This window comes from Ricinus communis, chromosome 3 (genome assembly GCF_019578655.1).
Source record: "Ricinus communis isolate WT05 ecotype wild-type chromosome 3, ASM1957865v1, whole genome shotgun sequence".
Classification (NCBI taxonomy): Eukaryota; Viridiplantae; Streptophyta; class Magnoliopsida; order Malpighiales; family Euphorbiaceae; genus Ricinus; species Ricinus communis.
In genome coordinates, this window is record NC_063258.1 from 33,290,512 (window position 1) to 33,302,881 (window position 12,370).

A 12,370-nucleotide genomic window follows, 5' to 3' on the forward strand; every position below is an offset into this window, starting at 1 on the left:
TACTCCATATGATTACCGGTGGGACTAATTAGCTTAAACTTCTCATAGAAATAGGTACTAAGATCCACACTCTTGCTAACAAAAAAAACTAATAAACACCCTTTCTCAAGTTTTCTCCTATTATATTTTCAGAAAAATAATAAAAAGAAAGTTTCTTTATTATTTTTCTATTTTCTCACACATTTTGCTAACTAAATATGTTATGAAAATCTAATAAAATGAAATAAAAAGTTCTTCACTTATAGTGAGAGGAACACCAAATTCCTAACTTGCAATTGGTGTAACAATATGACTTGTTCTTAGAGTTAAGCTATTTTGGGCTATCTATTATTGTTGTGTTTAGATTGGCCATGTTTGTGTTTTTATGAGATATTTAATAATATTTTTATTTCTCAAATTGTAATAAAAATTTAATACGATAAAGATTACCAATATCAAGCATATCTTGAGTTTTACTTAAAGATTCATAAAATTAGTTAAATACTAAACAAAGAAATTAGTCTTTCAGGTACGGTAAATAAGCACAAGAGATTAACAATGTATTTTATAATTCTAGAGGCAACCAAAAGAGGGATAAAATTGGTTAAAATCAAAAACTGAAAACCAAACTCAAGATAAAAGAAAATAAAGCACAATCATCACACTGATCATTAAACTGCTTAAGTCCTTTCAATATTTCACTATTAAATAGAATTACAACTTAACTCTATTTGGATTTTTTTAACAAAGCTCAGAACTAAACCGAATATTTTTTTCAAAGGTCACACGTTAACTCAATCTAAGATTTTCAGTCTTATTTACAAGAGTTATCAATTCCTTACTCAAACATTTAACCTAATCCTTTTTAAGCTTTGAATATAAGAATTAATTACTCAACCACTTAAAAGATTCAAGTCCAATCCTGAATCTTTAATATAAGAAAAAGTTAAAAAATAATTTAAAGTTGTTGAGAATTAATATAAATGATGGCTCGAAGTTAATGCTCATACTTACCTTAAAACTATTAAAAATAATATTTATATAATTCTAAGTGAAATAGAGACACTAGAATGCTAATTCATGTGAAAATAATCGTATCAACAATTTTATAGATGCAGCTCATGAAGCTTTGTACATATTCATAAATTTTCAACTTCATGGATGGGAACACTAGTCTTAAATTTTTTTTATAGTTTTTCTAACATCTTCAAGTTAGACAGACTTTATGGGCATGAGGGTTAGTCGAGAGACCTTATGTAAATTTTATTTTTGAGTTGTAAGACTTTCACGAATAAGAACTTTGTTTCACGATTATGAAATAGATAATTCATAGGCGAGAATGTGCCTTATCCTATAAAGATAAATGATTTTCTTACACATAAACATTTTAATTAAATATGTTAGATTTCTTAATTATTTGTCACCCTCAAAATTAAACAAATCTCTTCCTTTTTATAATGACAAACAACTTATTTAAAAAGGTAAAATAATTAAGAGATTCTCCCTAAATCATATACTTTATGGCAATAAATATTTAAGAATTAATAATAAAACATAAAACATGAAACCACAAGCTATTCATTCATTGAAACTATTCAAAAAAAAGTACATAACAATTAAAATGCTTAAATTTCTCCCATTTTTTACGCCAACAAAAAGAAAACAAGCCAAATAAAGAGACAAGAAAAGTACAAAAGAAATAAGTAATGAAAATTATTTTTAAAAGCACTAAGAGCTACAAACCTAGAATTCAAATAATTTAGGTTGTAAATTTTATATTATTCATCACAGAATATTGTGATACTCTATATTATATTAATTCTTTGATTTTTATTTTTTCGTTTGACATTCTCAACTTACTTAATATTCAAATTTCGATTTACTAAGTAAGGGCCTGTAAATTTTTCTAAAGGATGGAGAAACCTTATAATAGAAGGATAAATCTTGTACTAGAAGGATGAGAAAAATGCTTATTAAAATTCTCACAAAGAAAAAAGAATTTAGATGAAACTATAATGCAAAGATTGAGTTGTTAGAGAATAAACTCCAGTTTAATCAATATGAGCTTCATAATCTATTGCTTGAGCTTAATAACATGGATGAAACAAACGCATTAATTGAGATTGAGAGGATGAAGTTGGAGTGAGTTAATATTTGCATTTGACTATTAATATTCAACTTGACATATGATAAGTCATAGCAAAGTATATGTTTAAAATAAAATTATATAAATTTAAAACCAAATTAAAGTGATAATTATATGAATAACAAAAGTGCCCATCCGCAATATTTATCAGCTTAACTTACTTTAAAAATAAAAATGTTGTTTATAACTAATTGCTTAAATAAAGCAATTTAGAGACAACGTTATTATTTTGTTAGTTTTTGATGTATCTGAGTTAATATTCACAAGTGTACGAATCAAATGATAGTTCGGGCAAGTTTACCATAAGGCCAATCTCATAAGAAATTATAGAGCATATATTATAAAAACCAACTATCATACAAAATACTAAAAATAAATCTAAATATTTTAAGCCAATATTATGAAAATAATTTTAAGATTTATAAAAAAAATTAAATAACTATAAAAAAATATGTAACCAAAATGATTAGTGTAAACTATATGATAAAATAGCATTTAGTCTAGCTTATACTTGGTAATCCCCTTATTTTCCTTAAGTTCAAATCTAATGAATGATATGGTGATATGTCTTTTCCCTAAGTCACTCAAGCTAACAATGCAACCTAGATTTCTTATATCAATATAGATTAAAATAAAGATGATGTTTCTAATACTTTTAACCTAAAAATTTTCATAACAGATATTACTATTAAACTGATATGATGGTCAACCAATAATAATATATGAAACTAATACATATATGAAGATAAAGAAGTCATTCATTAAACTCATAATATACAAAGTCTATACATAAATAAAAAGTCAAACTAAACACTTATGGAACTTAGCCTAATATATTTAATCTAATGGTCATTGTAATTAAATAGAAAGAAATAAAATACAAAGAACATAAATTTAAAACTCTCTCAAAATCCAAAGACCCTTTAAGGAATGAAGAAGATTGATCCTCACTGTCCACGTCTTTAAAAAATATTTTTTAATTTTTGAAAAAATAATGTAAAAATACTAACTAGATGTAGAAGACAATGAACTGTAGGAATTTATGTAAAGAGAATAGTAGGAGCCTCCCCCTCTTGTTTAATTAACCTATACTTATAGAGTTTTTTTTCTTCTTTAGAGTCATTCTCTCAACATATCTACTATAGTTATCTCCTATTGTTGTAAACAAAATTAACAACTTAAAAGACAACTATCCATTAATTACATCACAAATAATTAATTTTTCTTTCATGGGCCTTGATAAATTCAGCTAGGCCACGCTATTGGTAGTCCACGTGTCTTATTTTTAAGTTTTTTACAGCCGTAATCCATTTAAAGCCTATTTATGCATTTTTGGCTCAAATTCTCCTCTTTGGATATTATTTTCTAAAATTAAACAATAAAATTAAAGTGAGGTAAAAACATATATTCCTGCATATTATGTATATAAAACATATCAATAAACTACTAATATATCTTAATTATATATATATATAATATGGATCTATCAATTTTTAGCTTAATATCAAAAGCATACAAAATCAAATGAGAATAAAACTAAAATGTGCTTAAAGTTTAAACTAATTACATAACCATTGCTCATAATTGACTATTTGCTACTATACTTAGTGAGAATTAGTTGAGGTTGACTGTCATTTTCTCAAACATTTTTGTAATTTTTAGTTGCTCTTAATCTTACTATCAACTGACATCTTTATAGCATGAAAACAATTAACTTGGTTTACCTTTATAGGAGAAGATAAGGATTTGAGCTTATTTTATCATATGTGGATGGGGAGGTAAAGTTTGAAGCTAACTTTGATATAGATTTATTGTGTTTTATTGATATTAAAGTTGAGTATTATAAGATTTAAGGCTCTTAATAAATAAATTATGTTAATTAAGACCTGACAAAACAATTGACAGAGGCTAGTTAACACCTATATACTTTGTTTGAATAGTTCTTCATATAAAATCATCTCAATGTAAAGTTTCTTTTGGAAGATCATATAATTTTAATGTTTATCAAATGAAATTTTTTATCGCACCACTCTCAAAAGAATAGGCTCAAACTTGAGAGAATTTTTTTTATTATGGTCCAATATGGGCGCAGGAAATAGTTTAGGGTCATATTTGGACGTTTGGGCTAAAACAAATGGAAATTAAGAGAAAAGAAAAACTTAACCGCGGTACACGGAGATAGATTAATTGAGGGACAGGAAACAGTGAAAATGGGGAATGAGTAGGGTCCAAGTCTGATGAATGATGAGAAATTAAAATGGGGAAATGGGTTGGTTATGGTTTTAGTGAAGTTTTGTATTGAGAGAGCGAGTGCCTCCGTGTGCGTGCAATAAATAAAAAGAAGAACAGAGAATTAATCATCATCGCTCGGTTTACGCGTTCCCTCCTCCTCCGCCTCCTCAACTCCATAGTCTCGGAATTTGATTGTGAGTAGATCTCTCTATCGAAAGAGGCAAAAAGGAGCTCCTGCTACTACCCGGCCGATTTCCTAGATTTATTGACGCTCCTCTCGGGGGTATATCTAGATCTCCTCATCAGCTTCTCCTTCTTCTGTTTCCATTTTTGTCATTGGATCTTGTTTTATTTTCCTTTCAATCGCTTCTTCTACTATTTTGTTATTTCTATTTTTTTATATGATTTACTGATTTTTTTTTGGTGTTCTAATATTTCATTATTCTGATGATCCTGTTTCCATCAATCCGATAACAGCTTAAAAATTGTAATCTAAAATTATAAATTAACAATCTAGATTTCTCCTACACAAAATCTTTATGCTATATGTACAGTTGAAAACCAGTCGGCTTGCCTTTTCTGTTCTGTTCTTCAGTAGTAGTAGAAGAAGAAGACGAGTTTATAAAAATGGCTGAGGATAAAGGCATAGCAGAGAATAACAAGAATGAGCAGCCCAGTGTAGTGGTTAAAAAGAAGCGCAAGGGTTTTATGTCTCGAATCTGGAACGGCATTTTTAGACTTCATGGTGACGATTTTGAGAAGAGGCTGCAAAACATTTCTAAGGAAGAAGCTGCTGTTTTATCTAGAATGAAAAAGAGATCCCTTACTTGGAGGAAGATGACTAGGCATCTCATTATTTTCTCTGTCATTTTTGAGGTTTTCTTATTTCCTTTCCCTCTATTTTACCACTGCAAGAGTTCTAATTAAGTTTAGTTTATTTATTTATTTTTGATTGCTTGTCCTCATGTCAGTAGTGTACTGCACTTTGCTTTGGATCTTGTCTTTGCTAGGCCTCCGCTTTACTCATATCAGTACACTTGAATCTTTAATTGTCTTTGTTTAATTTTGTTTCCTATGTCTTACGTTTAGTGTTCCTCATATTCTGCCCCACCATTCTTTCTTCCCCCTTTCCGTTTTACCCAAGTAAAACTAGTTTCAATTTCCACTTTTCAGACATTTGTATTACTCGCTGATCATAGAGTAATGCTCTAATCAGACAATTTTTAGCCACCTTCTGGAGACTTAGAAGTTAATTGATCTGGCTTCTCTTTATGGGAGTCTTTGAAATCACTTATTTGTTGAAACCATCTGCCTAATAGATTTATATCAAAACACTCGTGAAGATCCATACATGAACATGGGGGAAGTACACTTTTTCAAGTTGAGATTATGCCTTGTTCATGGGAATATGGGATTTCTGTTTGCAATCTTATCTTACAGTCTTCCCATCTTAATACACTGTTCTTCAATGCCAGGTAATTGCAGTATGTTATGCCATCATGACAACGAGATCAATGGATTTGAATTGGAAGATGAGGGCATTCCGAGTTTTGCCAATGTTTCTTTTGCCTGCTTTGTCATCTATTGCTTATTCAGCATTTGTAAGCTTTACAAGGATGTGTAAGTGTCGCCAAATAATTTTTTTTATTTATGAAGAGTTTTTTATTTAATGTTCATTTAGAGCTTCATTTTCTTATCTTATTTGCAAATATCAGTACTAGCATGTTTAATGGATCAGGGTCTTAAATCATTAAATGCATAGGTAATGAGCTAACGATTGCCAAACAGCAATATCTTAACCCGAAAATTGTGAAATACAAGAAGCTTTTTAAGTTATATGCTAGATGTGCTAGGCCCATGATATGCAACAAAGTTTTGTTCCAACAAATAGTGGGGACTGAAATAGAAATGACAGGCAGTCATTATATTTATTTGAAGGGAGGGAACCTAAAACTTTTTTTATCTACCTGCTGTCATCTTGATTTCTTAGACACATCAAATGTGATTTAATCATTTGAACTCTATAGGAAAGTCCCAGCTGGAATTTTGGTGCATTTATTACAATTTAGTTATAATGGTCATGTAGGTGATCGCAAAGACCAGAAAACTCTAGAAAGGCTCCGGGCTGAACGGCAAGCCAAAATTGATGAACTTAAAGAGAAGACAAATTACTATACTACACAGCAACTCATTCAGGTAACAGTGGCAAGTTTGGTTCAGTAATTTATGTTTTCTTTAGAACTCTGTTGGCCTTTTATTGTATTGTGCGTGCACATGCAGAATGAGCGATTCCTCTCAGAGGTGAATACTTGAGGCGTTTGCCTGTATGTGATATCATTTTATTTTTCTTTAGTTTTTCAATTGGCAAGTGATTTGAGATAGTTTTGGTACATTGTATGAGATTAGGAGGAGCAATGTTTGATAATAGGTAATTAGAGATTTAACTGAGTAAAATGGTACCTTTGATTGCTTTCTCATTTTTATTTTGGGAACCTTTGATTGCTTTCTCATTTTTATTTTGGGAAAATTGGAGTTACACTTCTTTTTGAACGTTGCTGACATGCAGTGGAGGCAAATATGATATAGTTTCATAGATTAAGTCCTGGTATTCTAGGGTTAAATCAGTTAATTTGGGAATTTATTTGAACGGCACAGGTCATTTTGTCTAAAAGTTTTTGTAGAAATGCAATTTCATCAATCTGTAATTTGAATAGAAGTAAATGATGGTGCAAATTATAATGCAGCTGAGAGAAAAAAACACATTGTAGTTTTCCAATGGACAATGTGAACCGTTATGGAGAGCAGAATATCGCTCTTCGATTTTTGGGATGATAGTATTCCCATGCTAATAAAAGTGGGAACATTGTTAAAATTAGGCAAATTATACTGATTGTGAAGTGACTGCAAAGGACACTACTAAAAGCCTTCTGTGTTGGGCTAATAGCTTGTATCTTAGCCTTCCAAATTGGCTATATGTCCTTGGTCTATTTATAATACATGAGTGAATGAAGAAGGTAACTCGCATTTGCTTTTCCAAAAAGAAAACAAAATATTAGAAAGCATGGTGCTTTGAGGCCTGAACATTATGGGCCATGTTTTTTTAAATGTAAAGACCATGATTGAGAATTAATGTTTTTTGCTCGGTTAATCCTATTTTCTACAGAGATATGATCCTGATCCAGCTGCAAAGGCAGCTGCAGCAACTGTTCTTGCGTCTAAGTTGGGTGCAGACTCTGGCTTGAAAGTTTATGTGGGAGATGAAGCTAAGCTTAATACTCCAACAGGGAAGAGTAATGATGTTGAGTATGCGCAAGCTAGTGGGCTTCGAAATAGAAAGCAGGTGCAAACTAGATCCAGTAGTGCAGGGAGTTCTCCAGTACATCATTCTAATGAAGAAATTATATGTTCTCCACAAAGCGAAGGTCTTGAAACTTCTGAGCATAATCAACTTGTTGTTGAGCATCATAATCCACAGGCTTCTACTATGCACGATGGGGGATGGATTGCTCGATTAGCGGCATTACTTGTGGGTGAGGATCCTACACAATCCTACGCACTAATATGTGGCAATTGTCGAATGCACAATGGTAAGTGGACTATGGCCTATTGTTCTATTTTCAAGTAATATATAACCTTCTATTAGGTAATGTACAAGTTGCAGAATTTTTATCAAGGATCCTATCAATTCATGGTGCATATCTTCAAGGCATGCATATATGTGGATGTGGGCATAATACTTTAGCCATTGTGTTGCTGCTGAATATTATGGTTTATATTGTTCTTTGCAGGGCTTGCTAGGAAGGAGGATTTTCCATACATTACTTACTACTGTCCACACTGCCATGCCCTGAATCAGCCGAAACAATTGGAACAACGAGGTTCTGGTTCTAATTCCCCCATTTTGGGTGGTTTAAAAGACGGGGGAAATGCTGTAGTAGTCAACAATGCCAGCAACCCAATGGGCGATAGTACTGTCCCAAGCAAGAGCCCTGCTACAGCTGATTCCGAGATTAGGGAAGTAACTGAAAGACTAGTAGCTGGGGATTTGTCTAGTTAATATATAACCTAGTGTGAGCCTGTCATTAGTGTGTTAGGTCCGGGTGCCTTTCTATGTGTTGGATTTGTAATAGGTATGCTTGAGTGTTCGTGTAATGCTTGAGATTTGGTGGGTGATTTCTTTCTGTACTTTACAATATACAAATAGATCATGGCTCAATTGTAATAGTGGAAATTATTTACTCTTTTTGACAATTCTTTTTGTAAACGCTAACGCCACATATAAGGTGAAAATTCTTTTCGGATTGACCTGGTTATGCTTTCTATACTTTTCTAAGAACCCCGAGTCAGGGTCTTTTCATGCCCGTATCAATGCAACTATTTTTAATTCATTTTCCTTTGAGCATCATTCACAATGCATTCCTACGCTTTATCTCAATAAAATCTAAAGCACATATAAGGCCAACCCAGGGACAAAGACCTTACTAAGTGTTAATGTCTAAAGAATATATAAAGGACATTGTAACAAATTATAGAAGGAAATTTTATCATTAGTACAACATCCTCCATTTCTACCACTAGCACCACCTCCTCTTTCAAAGAAGTTTAAAATGAATTGTTCACGACTTTGTGACAAATTGTTGATAATGATTTTAATATTTAACCATAAAAACAATAATTAAACTAACAACCATATAGATAATCAATGAATTACAAAGTTGATAAATAGATTATTCAAAATTTACTAGCACTTCTTTTTATAAGAATAATCTTTCAATTGATGTCTATCAATATGTACTCACAAGTAGACTTGTTCATTGGCTTGGGTATCCGTCTGGCCCGCTCAGGCCCATACTCTTCGGGCCGGATTTGGACAACAATTTTTATGTACAAGCCTGGCCCGAACCCACAAAAAGCCCGTACTTCTCGGGCCGGGCTTGGGATTTATATAAAAACTCAAGCCTAGCCCGATGTATAGTTTAGTTAGAAAAAAAGAAATGTCATACCTAGACTCAAACCTATGACCTTCAACTTGTAATTAAGTGTTATATACCACTTAGCTACCTATTATTTCTATTTATAATTTTATTGTTATTAATAATAAATTGAGTTTAAATTTTAAATATTTGTGGTTGAAATTGGGTTTAAATTTGAATATTTGTGTTGAATTGTCTGGCCGCCGCAGGGCTCGAACCCGACTCGCTATACCGACTTATTTAGGGTTTAATAATTGGCCGAGCCGGACTGCCTTTTAAAAATTCTGCTCGGACTGGGCTCAGATATTAAAATTCGTGCCCTAGGCCCGACCCATGAACATGTCTACTCACAAGTGTACAAATTATTTCGATAGTAAGGATAAGTTCACCACGAGGTCGATCTCACAAGAAACTATAGAACAGTTGTTGTAAAGACTAACTATCACATAAAAATGCTGAAAATAAATCTAAACACTCTAAGCAAGTATTTTGAGAAAATAATATATTCATAAAACAAATATAAAAAACTATGAAATAAATATGCAATGATAGTATTTATTCTAGACATTTCTTAGTAATTTCTTTATTTTACTTTAAGCATAGATCTAATGAATGAGATGCCATGTGCCTTTTTCTTTAGCCACTCAAACTAATTATGCAACTAAAATTTTTTATGCCAACATAGATTGAAATAAATATAGTGTTTTCTATTATATCCAACCTAAATACTTTCATAACAAGTAATACTATTAAATTAATATGATGTTCAAATAATAATAATAATTGAAACTAATAAAGATATGAAGATAAAGAAATTACTTATTGAATAAATAAATGATAAGGTATATACATAAGTAAAAAGACTAAATTAAACACCAACGAAACTAGCCTGATATACTTAATCCAATGGTCATTACAATTAAATAGAAATATATGGCATAAAATAGAAACAAAATCTCCTTTAAAATTCATAATCCTTTAAGTAGAAAGATGATTTGTCCTTGCTCTCCATTTCTTGAGGAGTTTCTTATAGAGTTTAGGATTTAGGATTTAGGATTTTAGTGTTATGGGGTTTAGGGTTATGGGGTTTAGGGTTATAGGGTTTGGGATTTTAGGGTTATGGGGTTTGGGATTTGGGATTTTAGGGTTATGGGTTCTAGGGTTTAGGGGTTTAGGGTTAGGGGTTTAAGGGTTGGGGTTTATGGTTAGGTTTTGATATGTGGTTTGGGGTTGGGTCCTGGGTTTGGGGTTCCGGTTTAGTAGTCTTCGGGTTTTGGGTTTAGGGTTTAGGTTTTAAGGGTTTAGGGTTTAAGGGTTTAAAGGTTTTAGGGTTTAAGGCTTAGGGCTAGGGGTTTAGGGTTTAGGATTTAAAGGGTTTAGGGTTTAAAGTTTTAGGGTTTTAGGGTTTGGGGTTTAGGGGTTTAGGGTTTAGGGTTTAGGGTTAGGGTTTGGGGTTTAAGGTTTAGGTGTCACGGCCCCATCTGTGGGCCTGTGACCGGCACTAGAGAATGGGTAGGCGTAGGGTCACCAAATCCCGTAGTAAGCCTGACACTCACTGACTTAAACAAATCTCATCTCAATTAATACTATTAATTCTACAATTTCGTAACCATTAAATTTACAATTAATTCGGTCTGCGAGAAGAATTAGGCTAGACCTGAGACTACAAGGCATTACAACTGATACATCTACTATTATTACTGCGGAGAATCTAAGATTTTACATATTAACGTACCAAATCAAATACACCACCCGATGATGAAGGAGTCGGGTTACTAGATAAGAGTCGCGGGAAGACTAACACACCTGGATCTAAAATGGTGAAATGATGAATGCCCTTGAGAGAGGAGTTAAAATTAAATAATCTAAAGACTACTGCACGAAATATTAGTTATTCGAATCAATATATCAAACCCTGAACATAAACACAAATCATAATATCATCATACCATAATAGAAAATAAATAAATAAATAAAAATATATTTTTATTTTTACGGGACAGTGGCTCAGTGAGAACCCTAACTCCAAATTCTAGTAGCCTTCGGCTCTCTTAATCCAACAGTCACGCCCAGAGAGCAAGCTCGATCGGTCCTTACCCACCGAACACTTTAATTCCAAATAAGCCGGCTACCAGAGATTGCTCGATCGGAGACCTTAACTCCGTGAATCAACCGAACTCAGCCAAGAGAGTAATGCTCGATCAAGGCAAACAAATCCATAATAATCTTATGTCCATGATCATTACCGGTGCGCATGCGGTCCTGATGTAACCCACCGGGTGGCATGTTCTACGAAAGCCACATTTCCAAAACGCAATCATCACATTTAATAAATATCATTGTCTAATGAAATCATTCAACACATATCGAAATAAAGATTAAAATTTAGAGTGCAACGTAATTCGTGGTTTAAAAAATAATAATATCCGTATTATTATAATGTTACTAATAATAATATTTATATTATTTCAATAATTAATAATCAAGTAAAATTATTTATATTGCAATACTAATAATCATATTAAGCATAAATTTCTAAAATAGCCTATTAAATTCGACTTAGCAATAAAGGGCATTGATTAAGTGACTTTAACTCATGATTTGGTGACCTCCTAGCTCGCCTCCTGCCTCGGTTGAGCCGAGCCAATGCATGATCATCTAATCACGAAAATAATTTATCAAAATTCAAACAATCGATCAATCCCAGGTCTGACCCCAGGATCGATTGTCTAAGAATCCCGATTCGGAGAATTCTACCGAAAATCCCGCAGACATTTCCCCACGTAAAACGGGTCCAGGACCGCTAGAAAACACTCAAATATCCAACAATTTAACATAACGGAGTCGGGTCTCCAAGACTTCACCAATTTTCCAACTTCACCACACACAAAATCACGACTACTAAGAAAAACCGAACAAACTATTATTTTGACTCACAAATATCATCTAATACTCAACACAAATCAATAAGCATAAATTAAATCAAAGAATTCCAAATCAATAGTCGTAGAATTATCGAGGGCGCTGATCGCTTGGCCGA

The 12,370-nt window shown here is 32.4% G+C and overlaps 1 protein-coding gene across 2 annotated transcripts; it reads left to right on the forward strand.

Annotated features, from left to right (window-relative positions):
- The first annotated feature begins 4,291 nt into the window (after window positions 1–4,291).
- Window positions 4,292–8,662, forward strand: LOC8282111 (uncharacterized protein At2g24330). 2 transcript variants are annotated; one of them, XM_015724654.3, is made up of 6 exons: window positions 4,292–4,640; window positions 4,912–5,233; window positions 5,833–5,977; window positions 6,444–6,553; window positions 7,521–7,944; window positions 8,146–8,662. In XM_015724654.3, exons 2-6 carry the CDS (start codon window positions 4,985–4,987, stop codon window positions 8,412–8,414), a joined length of 1,197 nt encoding a protein of 398 aa, XP_015580140.1. In that variant the 5' UTR covers window positions 4,292–4,640; window positions 4,912–4,984; the 3' UTR covers window positions 8,415–8,662. The 2 variants fall into 2 exon arrangements, with proteins under 2 accessions (XP_015580140.1, XP_002528011.1); XM_002527965.4 differs by having other exon boundaries at window positions 4,293–4,640; window positions 4,953–5,233.
- Window positions 8,663–12,370: the final 3,708 nt, after the last annotated feature.